The sequence below is a fragment of the Leptodactylus fuscus genome, chromosome 5, assembly GCF_031893055.1.
Source record: "Leptodactylus fuscus isolate aLepFus1 chromosome 5, aLepFus1.hap2, whole genome shotgun sequence".
Taxonomy (NCBI): domain Eukaryota; kingdom Metazoa; phylum Chordata; class Amphibia; order Anura; family Leptodactylidae; genus Leptodactylus; species Leptodactylus fuscus.
Genome location: NC_134269.1, coordinates 205,751,965 through 205,765,212, shown reverse-complemented (window position 1 = coordinate 205,765,212; position 13,248 = coordinate 205,751,965). Strand labels below are relative to the sequence as shown.

The window sequence follows — 13,248 nt, the reverse complement described above, 5'->3', positions numbered from 1 at the left end:
CATGTAATGCTATAGACGCCTCATATCTTGGCTTTCTCCCAGCCTTCTCCATAGACCTCAGTTTATTAAAGTGAATGACCTGTTTCTTTACTTACTTTCCTCCTTCTGCCACTGATCAAATCTGTCCAATAGAAGTCTATGGAGAGAGTTGGTGGAAGAGCAGAGATGCATCTGCACTATACAGAGACAGTTCTCCTTCACGACACAGCTATGTTATCTTGACAGAAACAACTCAAGTAATGATGTAGATGCCTCATATCTGTTCTCCCACCCCTCTCCATAGACTTCATTGTAAACTCACACTGATTGTATACAGAGTACAGACCAAACTCACACAGATATGAAATATATTACAAAATCTTCTTCCCTTAATCTGCACTATTGCTTTATGAAAAAATAAATAAATTAATAAACCATTACTTTCCCTTTAACTCTAAGCTGAGGATTTGGAGCTTTGTATCAGACGTGTTACGTAATGACATGAATCCGTCCAGGCCTCATCATGACCGGAGGATACTAGGTGGACATCCACTTAAAGGCAATGTTTGTCTTTGTATATGAGAGATTGTTTCTGTCTTTTTTCTATTTACTCTGCAGACAAAGGAAAATCAATTGTTTACTAAATGCAAATATTCTCCGCGAAGCGTTTCTAGCGAAAGCCGAGCGACTGTAAGATCTGGACTGTTTATTCTTAGAGATGGGGCACGATCTGGATGAGGAGAAGGATGACAGGGGCACGGTCTGTGTCAAATATCTCTTGTTCCTCTTCAATTTCTTCTTTTGGGTAAGTTCACCCTTGAAAAGTCGTCTTCAATGGCGATCATTCCGAAATGAATATGATTTGAATAAATAATATAACAATCTTTTCAAGGAAATTGATTCTGACTGAATTGGTTCGACCTGAAATCAACGTGTGAACCAGGATGCTCAGGATGAACAATGGGAGAAGTTTATCATGCCTTTTATGCCAGTTTCAGTGTACAAGGCCTGAAATAGTCACAATTTTTTGCACAGTTTTGGGTTTTGTATCAAGTCAATTTCCTGAGAGGCGGGACATTGGTGAGGCCACCCTCATGGAGGTGGAGCATGGATGTGGTCACTTTCATGGGGGTGGGGCCAATAGCCTCATCAGATTTATCATCCTTTACACCAGTTTACTCCTAGGAGACATAGATTTCCATAGGGTTACCTTGTTATAAGTGCAGGGTTATCAAACCTAATGTATACTGATAATAAATAGAGATGAGTGAACACTAAAATGTTCGAGGTTCGAAATTCGATTCGAACAGCCGCTCACTGTTCGAGTGTTCGAATGGGTTTCGAACCCCATTATAGTCTATGGGGAACATAAACTCGTTAAGGGGGAAACCCAAATTCGTGTCTGGAGGGTCACCAAGTCCACTATGACACCCCAGGAAATGATACCAACACCCTGGAATGACACTAGGACAGCAGGGGATGCATGTCTGGGGGCATAAATTCACTTTATTTCATGGAAATCCCTGTCAGTTTGCGATTTTCGCAAGCTAACTTTTCCCCATAGAAATGCATTGGCCAGTGCTGATTGGCCAGAGTACGGAACTCGACCAATCAGCGCTGGCTCTGCTGGAGGAGGCGGAGTCTAAGATCGCTCCACACCAGTCTCCATTCAGGTCCGACCTTAGACTCCGCCTCCTCCGGCAGAGCCAGCGCTGATTGGCTGAAGGCTGGCCAATGCATTCCTATGCGAATGCAGAGACTTAGCAGTGCTGAGTCAGTTTTGCTCAACTACACATCTGATGCACACTCGGCACTGCTACATCAGATGTAGCAATCTGATGTAGCAGAGCCGAGGGTGCACTAGAACCCCTGTGCAAACTCAGTTCACGCTAATAGAATGCATTGGCCAGCGCTGATTGGCCAGAGTACGGAACTCGACCAATCAGCGCTGGCTCTGCTGGAGGAGGCGGAGTCTAAGATCGCTCCACACCAGTCTCCATTCAGGTCCGACCTTAGACTCCGCCTCCTCCAGCAGAGCCAGCGCTGATTGGCCGAATTCCGTACTCTGGCCAATCAGCACTGGCTAATGCATTGTATTGGCGTGATGAAGCAGTGCTGAATGTGTGTGCTTAGCACACACATTCAGCTCTACTTCATCGGGCTAATAGAATGCATTGGCCAATCAGCGCTGGCCAATGCATTCTATTAGCTTGATGAAGCAGAGTGTGCACAAGGGTTCAAGCGCACCCTCGGCTCTGATGTAGCAGAGCCGAGGGTGCACAAGGGTTCAAGCGCACCCTCGGCTCTGATGTAGCAGAGCCAAGGCTGCACAAGGGTTCAAGCGCACCCTCGGCTCTGATGTAGCAGAGCCGAGGGTGCACAAGGGTTCAAGTGCACCCTCGGCTCTGCTACATCAGAGCCGAGGGTGCGCTTGAACCCTTGTGCAGCCTCGGCTCTGCTACATCAGAGCCGAGGGTGCGCTTGAACCCTTGTGCACACTCTGCTTCATCAAGCTAATAGAATGCATTGGCCAGCGCTGATTGGCCAGAGTACGGAATTCGGCCAATCAGCGCTGGCCAATGCATCCCTATGGGAAAAAGTTTATCTCACAAAAATCACAATTACACACCCGATAGAGCCCCAAAAAGTTATTTTTAATAACATTCCCCCCTAAATAAAGGTTCTCCCTAGCTATCCCTGCCTGTACAGCTATCCCTGTCTCATAGTCACAAAGTTCACATTCTCATATGACCCGGATTTGAAATCCACTATTCGTCTAAAATGGAGGTCACCTGATTTCGGCAGCCAATGACTTTTTCCAATTTTTTTCAATGCCCCCGGTGTCGTAGTTCCTGTCCCACCTCCCCTGCGCTGTTATTGGTGCAAAAAAGGCGCCAGGGAAGGTGGGAGGGGAATCGAATTTTGGCGCACTTTACCACGCGGTGTTCGATTCGATTCGAACATGGCGAACACCCTGATATCCGATCGAACATGTGTTCGATAGAACACTGTTCGCTCATCTCTAATAATAAACTAACCGATAATGGATAAAGAAATCAGCCTGCAAGTGCAATGTGGGCGGGGCCTAATTTGCCAGAGTTGCCTACTGACAACTGCAAGTGCTCTGGAATTGCTGTGCAACATCCCCCGCTCATCACTCATTGACATGTTCAGTTTCGGCCTGCATCATGACTAGAGATGTGCGAGTAGGTAAATACTCAATATTCGTTTCGAGTTGCCCCTCAATATTCGACTACTCGAATATCGAACCCTATTATAGTCTATGGAGGGAAAAATGCTCGTTTCAAGGGTAGGCAACATTCGATCAAATTATACTTACCAAGTCCATGAGTGAGGGTCGGGCTGGATTCTCCGAGAAGTCTTCTCCTCGCTGCGCCCCCGCGTCGTCATCCGGCAATTAATTCACTCTGCTAGGCATCGGGGCTGGGCAGAGACGACTGCGCATGCCCGCACTACAAGAAAATGGCCGCTTACAGTCAAAGCAGCCATTTTCTTGTAGCACGGGCATGCGCAGTCGGCTCGGCCCAGGCCCGATGCCTGGCAGAGTGAATTCAGAGACGGAAGACGCCGCGGGGAAGCTGCACGGAGAAGACTTCCAAAGGTAGGAGAAGAACCAGCGTTGATTGGCCGACTGTATAGCATTCGGCCAATCAACGCTGGTTCTGCATCAAATTTTTTCATTCGAATAGCGAGTGGTACTCGATCGAGTACGAGTATTTCGAATACTGTAGTATTCGATCGAATACTACTCGCTCATCTCTAATCATGACTGTTAGTAAGCAATTCTGGCAAATTAAACCCCGCCCCTTGTGCACTTGAAGGCTGTTTTTTTATATCCATAAAAAGTTGGCTATCTCTGCCTTACTTCATCAGTTTGTGACCACTGAGGTTTGTTTCTGCCCCTATTAAAGGCCCTATATGGCACTACTATTAGTTTGGGAGCCATTTCAAACCCCTTTAAGAGTTCCAATCCTAAATTCTATCTGTGTATCCCGTAATGTGTATTTACACCCTGTTGACTGATGAATACCTACCCGCATTGTTCTGTATTTAGGCAGAATTTGATGTCAGCAATCTCTAACAATGAATTATTACATCCCGACGCACATTATAATCCGCGGTCTTACGGATTCTTCTTGCTTCAGGCCTAAGGTGAAATCTAGATTTTTTCCTCCGTCCTGTATAATTTGGTTATCTTTGTTTGCCGGGTGATACATTAGCGTGATACGAGCCGGTCAGCTCACACGTAGATGTATATTTAATACGCCTTGTGAAAGATACCGCCTTGGGGAATCTGCAAATGGGGCCGGTTGTAAGCCGCACAAACCAGAAGCCCCATCTCGCTCCTCACAAGACTCCTCGGGACATTTTCTTAATAGATTGAGTTATAAAGGTTGAAATTATTACGGCTGAATAATTCTAATATGTAAAATCGTCGGCGGAAATGGGAGCATTTTTCTTCCGCTTGGTAATGAAGACGCGGGGCTAGTTACTTAAGACTGCGGCGAGGAAAACAGTTTATTTTCTATCTGCTGTTCTGACCTACTTTAACTGGGATTCGGTTCAACACATTAATTATTCGTCGAGTAGTTATGCTAATTTTCGCTCTATTTATGGCCATATTAGCAGCTGAGTATGAACAGTTGTACAATATCTCCCGCACATACGGAAAGCGCTGGGGCGAGATGGTGATTTTGCACTTTTTTTGTGGTCCCCGACATGTCTATTGTAGCAAGTACCTGTATAAAGTTAATTGTTGTGTTCCTCTGTTGTTCCTCCTGGAAATTTTGGAATTCCAGTTCCCATTACCATTTCTTTATTCCCTCTGAAAGGGTTTAGTAAGGATTAGAGATGAGCGAACAGTGTTCTATCGAACACATGTTCGATCGGATATCAGGGTGTTCGCCATGTTCGAATCGAATCGAACACCGCGTGGTAAAGTGCGCCAAAATTCGATTCCCCTCCCACCTTCCCTGGCGCCTTTTTTGCACCAATAACAGCGCAGGGGAGGTGGGACAGGAACTACGACACCGAGGGCATTGAAAAAAATTGGAAAAAGTCATTGGCTGCCGAAATCAGGTGACCTCCATTTTAGACGAATAGTGGATTTCAAATCCGGGTCATATGAGAATGTGAACTTTGTGACTATGAGACAGGGATAGCTGTACAGGCAGGGATAGCTAGGGATAACCTTTATTTAGGGGGGAATGTTATTAAAAATAACTTTTTGGGGCTCTATCGGGTGTGTAATTGTGATTTTTGTGAGATAAACTTTTTCCCATAGGGATGCATTGGCCAGCGCTGATTGGCCGAATTCCGTACTCTGGCCAATCAGTGCTGGCCAATGCATTCTATTAGCTTGATGAAGCAGAGTGTGCACAAGGGTTCAAGCGCACCCTCGGCTCTGATGTAGCAGAGCTGAGGCTGCACAAGGGTTCAAGCGCACCCTCGGCTCTGATGTAGGAGAGCCGAGGGTGCACTTGAACCCTTGTGCACCCTCAGCTCTGCTACATCAGAGCCGAGGGTGCGCTTGAACCCTTGTGCACACTCTGCTTCATCAAGCTAATAGAATGCATTGGCCAGCGCTGATTGGCCAGAGTACGGAACTCGACCAATCAGCGCTGGCTCTGCTGGAGGAGGCGGAGTCTAAGATCGCTCCACACCAGTCTCCATTCAGGTCCGACCTTAGACTCCGCCTCCTCCAGCAGAGCCAGCGCTGATTGGCCGAATTCCGTACTCTGGCCAATCAGCACTGGCTAATGCATTGTATTGGCGTGATGAAGCAGTGCTGAATGTGTGTGCTTAGCACACACATTCAGCTCTACTTCATCGGGCTAATAGAATGCATTGGCCAGCGCTGATTGGCCGAATTCCGTACTCTGGCCAATCAGCACTGGCTAATGCATTGTATTGGCGTGATGAAGCAGTGCTGAATGTGTGTGCTTAGCACACACATTCAGCTCTACTTCATCGGGCTAATAGAATGCATTGGCCAATCAGCGCTGGCCAATGCATTCTATTAGCGTGAACTGAGTTTGCACAGGGGTTCTAGTGCACCCTCGGCTCTGCTACATCAGATTGCTACATCTGATGTAGCAGTGCCGAGTGTGCATCAGATGTGTAGTTGAGCAAAACTGACTCAGCACTGCTAAGTCTCTGCATTCGCATAGGAATGCATTGGCCAGCCTTCGGCCAATCAGCGCTGGCTCTGCCGGAGGAGGCGGAGTCTAAGGTCGGACCTGAATGGAGACTGGTGTGGAGCGATCTTAGACTCCGCCTCCTCCAGCAGAGCCAGCGCTGATTGGTCGAGTTCCGTACTCTGGCCAATCAGCACTGGCCAATGCATTTCTATGGGGAAAAGTTAGCTTGCGAAAATCGCAAACTGACAGGGATTTCCATGAAATAAAGTGACTTTTATGCCCCCAGACATGCTTCCCCTGCTGTCCCAGTGTCATTCCAGGGTGTTGGTATCATTTCCTGGGGTGTCATAGTGGACTTGGTGACCCTCCAGACACGAATTTGGGTTTCCCCCTTAACGAGTTTATGTTCCCCATAGACTATAATGGGGTTCGAAACCCATTCGAACACTCGAACAGTGAGCTGTGTTCGAATCGAATTTCGAACCTCGAACATTTTAGTGTTCGCTCATCTCTAGTAAGGATCGAAACTAATGTTGGGCCAACAAACTTGTTTGGTCCAAACCAATACTGGGGTACCGGGCTCCATCACAGCATCGTCTTTGGACCTCTATCGGCCACGAAATGACATCAGTAGCCCTGGGGGCCCATTGGGAACTGTGATTGAGCCTCAGTGGTCACATCAGACGTGCCAATCTCATGACGCTTGACACTGGAGGAGGTTCGAGGAGGATTCCGGAGATCCCAGGAGAGGACTTATAGGAGTTATATTTACTCACCTCCCCTGGACCTCAGTTTATGATACTGTGTCTGAAGAGACGCCAGAGTATAACAGTGGTTCGTAGGTGGCAGACCCCAAACGTATCAGGTTCAGACAAACCCGAAATTTTTTGAAAAAAATTGTAATGAATTCTTATGAATTGGTTTGGACTTCCCTATGTCAAAGTTTGTAGGAACACAAGGGAAATAGTATTTCCAGGAGGAATAAAAGAGGGACATCACAATGCAGATTTGTACTTACCAGTCCCCAGCACTTCAGTGTCCGCCAAAGCCCGTTTGGTCGCTGGTCACTGTGTCTTGGTCACTGGAAGCCCTGCTCCAAACTTAGTGACCTCAGTGATCACTGGAGAGGGACCAGTGACACATGTGAGTGACATCACTGGTCCCTCTCCAGGTGGTCTTAGTGGTCACGTGAGGTGCAGGGCTTCTGCAGATGAGGCAAAATCCTCATCTCGCCTCATGCGGCACTGAAGCCCTTGTAGTGTTTATGCAGATTAGGGTTTACTAGCCAAGTGGGTGGTAGCACCTTCTGACATACAACACACAGAGATCCCACCCCCAGAGACACTACAGTTACCCGCCCACTTGCCTAGTAGACTCTTATTTGTATCAACACTACCAGGATTTGGAAGAATAAAACACCAAAATTCTCAGGGTAATGGCGCCAATGGATTGGGTAGGACATGTGCGGCCCTATTACTATCAGTACATTGATTTAAGATGCATAAACTCCTTTTATAGAAGAGTCATTGTTATTTTCTTACAGATTGGTGGGGCCGCAGTCATCGCGATGGGTCTATGGACCTTGTTGGAGAAAAGTAGTTACATTTCTTTCTTAGCAAACAGCACCCTGTCGGTGTCGGCATACATCCTGCTCTTCGCTGGAGGTGTGGTCATGATCACCGGTTTTCTTGGCTGCTGCGCCCTGATCCGAGAACATAAAACCTGCCTTTCAATAGTAAGTATGACCTGTCAGCGCGGGGATTATAGGACTAAATCTTACACTGGCTACCCAGCCATTACAGCTTTGCACCTAAAACTGTCAACAACTAAACAGTATATGGAGCCATCTGCTTCTGGCTCTGTATACTGTATACATCCAGGCCCGGCAGGTGATCAAATGTTGGCCCACCAATCAGATATTGATGGCCTGTCCTAACAATAGGAACACTCTTCTGCCCCTGAGGGATACTGTTCTGCCCCTGAGGGACACTCTTCTGCCCCTGAGGGATACTCTTCTGCCCCTGAGGGATACTCTTCTGCCCCTGAGGGATACTCTTCTGCCCCTAAGCTGGCTCACTCAGCCTTCGGGGCCTGATTAGGGGCACATCTATAAAGGGTGCCATGCTACCAGGCCCGGGAGTCAGAGGGGCCCAGAGGCCTCTACAATATAATAAGATATCAGTATGGTAAGTGGGTACCCCATTCCAAATTTTACATTGTGGCCCAGGACTAATTTCTATGACTGTACATCCTATAAAAGACTATTGACAAAGTTGCATTTGATGCAGATTACAACCCCTATCATCTCTGCGGGTAAACACCATACAATATACATGACATTGTGCGGGGATTTAGACTTTGCACCGCAGGTTTCTGTTATAATTGCCTTGTATATTATTCCGGCATGTAAGAAATAGAAATCTTTATTGTGAAGATGAAAGGACATGGAGAAGATGCCGTCGTCCTCGGAGCGGGCGGTTGTGTCCTGCTCTAATTATACGGTGAAGCCGGCATACAGACAAATGATGGCGTCCGGGCTCTGATATCGCCCCGGAATAGATTCTGTCATCTATTCTGCTTTATTTCAGGGCAAAATAAAAAATCTTTGGCTTATTTCTATGACACATCTAATCTGGGAGCCCCACTGCTGCGGCTCCTGGCCTGACACTGAAGAGGAGGCCTCCATTACTAAAGCAAGATAGATATTTGCCACAGATTTTCTGTACATAGAATTTACAACAACCATCATTCATGGACATAAACTGCTCCGGTGATGTATCTAGTGCCAGAAAATGGAACATATACAAGAAATTGTCTGAAAACACAGCGTTATCTTATCTGAGACATCACAAGGCTTTATTTACCTAGTTCGCTGCCCTAGATATCTATCTAGATAGGGAAAATGGAGTTATGGCGCCCCCTCTGGCATTCAGCTCCTAGGCATGAGATATTTCTGGGCCTGCTTCCAAGCTGTGATCCCCATTGTCCATATGCCAGCGACTAAGATGCCATCTTCCACTTCTACAATCTGGGACACATGTCTAAATTCCTCCAGGTTGCCATATTGGCCATTTCTTGGGTAAGCTGGATACGTCCTGCTCTTGCTTAAAGTGTGCACCAAAACCCAGGTTTTCAGTCTCTTACAACGCCCTCTTTCTCAGGCTCCCATATTGGCCACTTCTCGGATGTGCTAGATACGCCCTACTCTTGCTTAAAGTGTGCACCAAAACCCAGGTTTTGTTTCACCTTTCCTAGGCACCCATGCTCATGAATTGACCATGATGGAGGGATCCATCACCCTCGACGTACTGGGCCAAAAATGCGTAAATTGTATGGTAGAATCCTAGAAACAAATGTACTATCCCATAGGGATCACTACAAAAAGTTGCATGCCTAATATCAGTAAACCATTGGAGAACAGGTGCTAAGTGGATGGTATGATCCTGACATAGTGAATTCTAGGTAGAGGAGACATTGAGTTTCTTCTTCTTAGTTAGGAAGAGATAACAGTTGGTTTCCTCTTCCCTGGGTTGCAACGAGGAGGCGGTGTGAAGGAGCAGCAAGGAGCCAGAGCCCATTGGTCAGACCGCAAGACACCAGTTCAGAGATAGTTGTGTGTTGTTCTGTAGTCAAGAGATGGGATTCATCCCTGCTCAATTCTGTACCAGATAAGTATATGAGGGTAAAGTTATATGGACCTCCTACCTGTATCTGCTGGTCAGACAGGGCAACCTGTGAGAGTCTACTCTGCAGCTAGGAAATGTTTGAAGGAATTGGAGACGTGTATTGCACTCTTAAAGTTGATCGCTGCCCTGGCCTTGCCATCAGCAAGTATCTTCAACCAGTTCAGCCCCAGCTCTAGAAGTTGTTGGATTTATGTTGCTCTACCTCAACTAAACACCATGCACGTTCTTGTTCTACAAAGCCCTGTCTCTTGAGTCTTACTCCTTCATGAATATCATGGGCACTTCAACTACCATCAGGCTCAGGGAGGTTTACAACCATTAGAATGTTCCCTGGAGAAACACTACTTCCAACACCCTCCAGGCCCCCTTAACACTGCACCAACCTTGGAGAAGCGCTAGAGAATTTGGTTGAGATCTACTGCCATGACCACCACAACTACTACTCCCAAATTCCTGGCCTTCCTTCACAAAGAGCAAGCTTTCAAAAAGCATACAAAATAGACCATGTGGTCAGTTATTGGTACCAAAGTCACCTCCAAATGGGGTGGTCTTCTGCTGAAGCTAAATTTATATGAAATATGAGCCTTGACTAACAGGAGGGTCTTCTGGTACTTTGGTGGCTCAATCCAAGCTTGTATATAAAATTTCTTAGCCATGTAGACCTCTTCGTGTCAGTTGTAAAGCTACTTGGCCTCCTACTTCGGGAGAATTCTCACTATCTATAATTACGCCCGGCATCTGCTATAGAGAAATTACATATTCAAATGAATTCAGTAAAATGTATTTGTAGTCGCACTCGGATAATTCTGAAATGGAAAAATATTTGATGTCAAGATTCCATCTCACTACAAAGCTAATTTTGTAAGAAATAAAAATAGCCTATGATTTGGGGAAGATTATGCTATAAAATGTAATAGAAAAATTAGACATTGTGCGGATTGTTGTTTTTTTATTTTATGTAAACTACTTAGTGTTAAATAATGCATTTGTATGGATCTGCTTTGGGTTAGGAAAAAGTGGAGTGAGTATACAGCAATACACTGCAATGAGGATGAGGGGCAATAATGTCTGTGCTCCTGCCTCTCCTACTTATAGCCATCATTCTTTTCAGGGCAGCGCTGTCTGATAGCTGTCTCTTTAGGTTTACCATGTCTACCAGTCAAACTCTGGCTGGGTCTACAGCCAGGTAGGACTTTGACACACAGAGTAAATAGACTGATGCCTCACTGTCCAATCCTGAGCTGAGCTGGGGTATGTATACGAGGATTGAGACTTCTCTTCTGCCTGTGATTACATCTGTATTCTGGCTTTATGTTCTCACAACTTTGGGTTTCCTGCCTTATCTCTTGCATGCTCTTCTGGCTGGGTCTACAGCCAGGCAGGATTTGAGACCCAGAGTGAATAGACTGTTGCCTCACTGTCCAATCCTGAGCTGAGGCGGGGTATGTATACCTAACATTGAGACTTCTCACCTACCTGTGATTACATCTGTATTCTGGCTTTATGTTCTCAGAACTTTGGATTTCCTGACATATCTCTTGTTTGCTCTTCTGGCTGGGTCTACAGCCAGGAAGGATTTGAGACACAGAGTGAATAGACTGCTGCCTCAGTGTCCAATCTTGAGCTGACGCAGGGTATTTATACCTAGCATTTAGAATTCTCAGCTGCCTGTGATTACATCTGTATTCTGGCTTTATGTTCTCAGAACTTTGGGTTTCCTGCCTTATCTCTTGCTTGCTCTTCTGGCTGGGTCTACAGCCAGGCAGGATTTGAGACACAGAGTGAATAGACTGTTGCCTCATTGTCCAATCCTGAGTTGAGGCGGGGTATGTATACCAAACATTGAGACTTCTCACCTACCTGATATTACATCTGTATTCTGGCTTTATGTTCTCAGAACTTTGGGTTTCCTGACATATCTCTTGCTTACTCTTCTGGCTGGGTCTACAGCCAGGCAGGGCTTTGAGACACAGTGTGAATGGACTGCTCCCTCACTGTCCAATCTTGAGCTGAGGCGGGGTATTTATACCTAACATTGAGACTTCTCAGCTGCCTGTGATTACACAGTGTGAATGGACTGCTCCCTCACTGTCCAATCTTGAGCTGAGGTGGGGTATTTATACCTAGCATTGAGACTTCTCAGCTGCCTGTGATTACATCTGTATTCTGGCTTTATGTTCTCAGATTTTTGGGTTTCCTCACGTATCTCTTGATTGCTCTTCTGGATGGGTCTACAGCTAAGCAGGTCTTTGAGACACAGAGTAAATAGATTGCTGCGACACCAGACAATCCTGAGCTGAGGCAGGTTATTTATACCGAGCATTGAGACTTCTCAGCTGCCTGTGATTACATCTGTATTCTGGCTTTATGTTCCCAGAACTTTGTGTTTCTTGCTTGCTCTTCTGGTCATCTGATCTCTTGCTGCTTTGGCTTCAGCCATGAACTCTTGGATTTAGCCCTGACTTAGACTCTGGTATGATTCTGCTATAGTTTTGGATACTCCTAGTTTTTACTTGGCTTCTCTATTGCACTCTTTGTCTGTTGTAGGTTTTATGGTCTGGCCCTTAGTTTATAAATGCACTTATTTTATGATATCTGTTTTGGGGTCCCACCTGGTTCCTGAGCAGCTAAATCCTGCCTACCATAGAGTGGGCCCTGGTGAAAAAATACATGTAAAGTGTATAGATAAAGTGATTGGCATACCCATGACTGTCTGTTCACAGCAGCTGCTGGTGACTGGTCTATATAGTGGATGGAGTCAGACTTGTGTAGTGGCAATGCCAGGATACTGCAGCTGGGCAGTCATTCAATGAGGGTACTAGGTGTCAGACCACCAATGATTGACCACCAATGATTGATGAGGTATTGATGACCTATCATGTGGCTAAGTCATCTATATTAGAAAGTGGGACAATGCTATTGGGCTGCCCACAAGGGCAGACATGACACTTCTGCAGCAGGTTCAGCTGGAGTGTATATGGGTATTATATATGGACCCTTATTTCCAATCCAACAATGTATTACACTGTAAAAAGCAGGACCCATGACATGTGCGGTCATCTTAACGCAGATACGTCTTGACAATGTGCATATATGAAAGGATAAATCTAAAGAATGTGACACCATAGCGTGACACATAGCCAGCCGCAGCACAATTCACATTTCAGGTCATCAGTTCATCTAAAATACTGGGTTGCATAGTGCGAAATCCATAGGAGAAATAATCCAGCTCACCACGGAGCCATAAAACTAGATTATATTACCTTAAGAGCGTATACAGAAACACCTACGCGTTTTGGGCTTATAGCATGTTATAGGCCAGAGTCCTGCGAGTGCGCGGTCATAACCTGCCCCCGTTGAACCCGTCGTCTTCCTTTGCTCTACCTCTTCATATCTTGGAACGTTGCGTTCCCATCATAAGC

At 46.0% G+C, this 13,248-nt stretch overlaps 1 protein-coding gene across 1 annotated transcript in view; it reads left to right on the top strand.

Annotated features, from left to right (window-relative positions):
• Window positions 1–697: 697 nt before the first annotated feature.
• LOC142203967 (tetraspanin-11-like) overlaps window positions 698–13,248 on the top strand; it is a 29,625-nt gene continuing 17,074 nt past the window's right edge. The window contains exons 1-2 of the mRNA XM_075275101.1: window positions 698–784; window positions 7,684–7,875. Coding sequence (XP_075131202.1) covers window positions 698–784; window positions 7,684–7,875 — 279 coding nt within the window. The remainder of the gene's footprint in view (window positions 785–7,683; window positions 7,876–13,248) is intronic.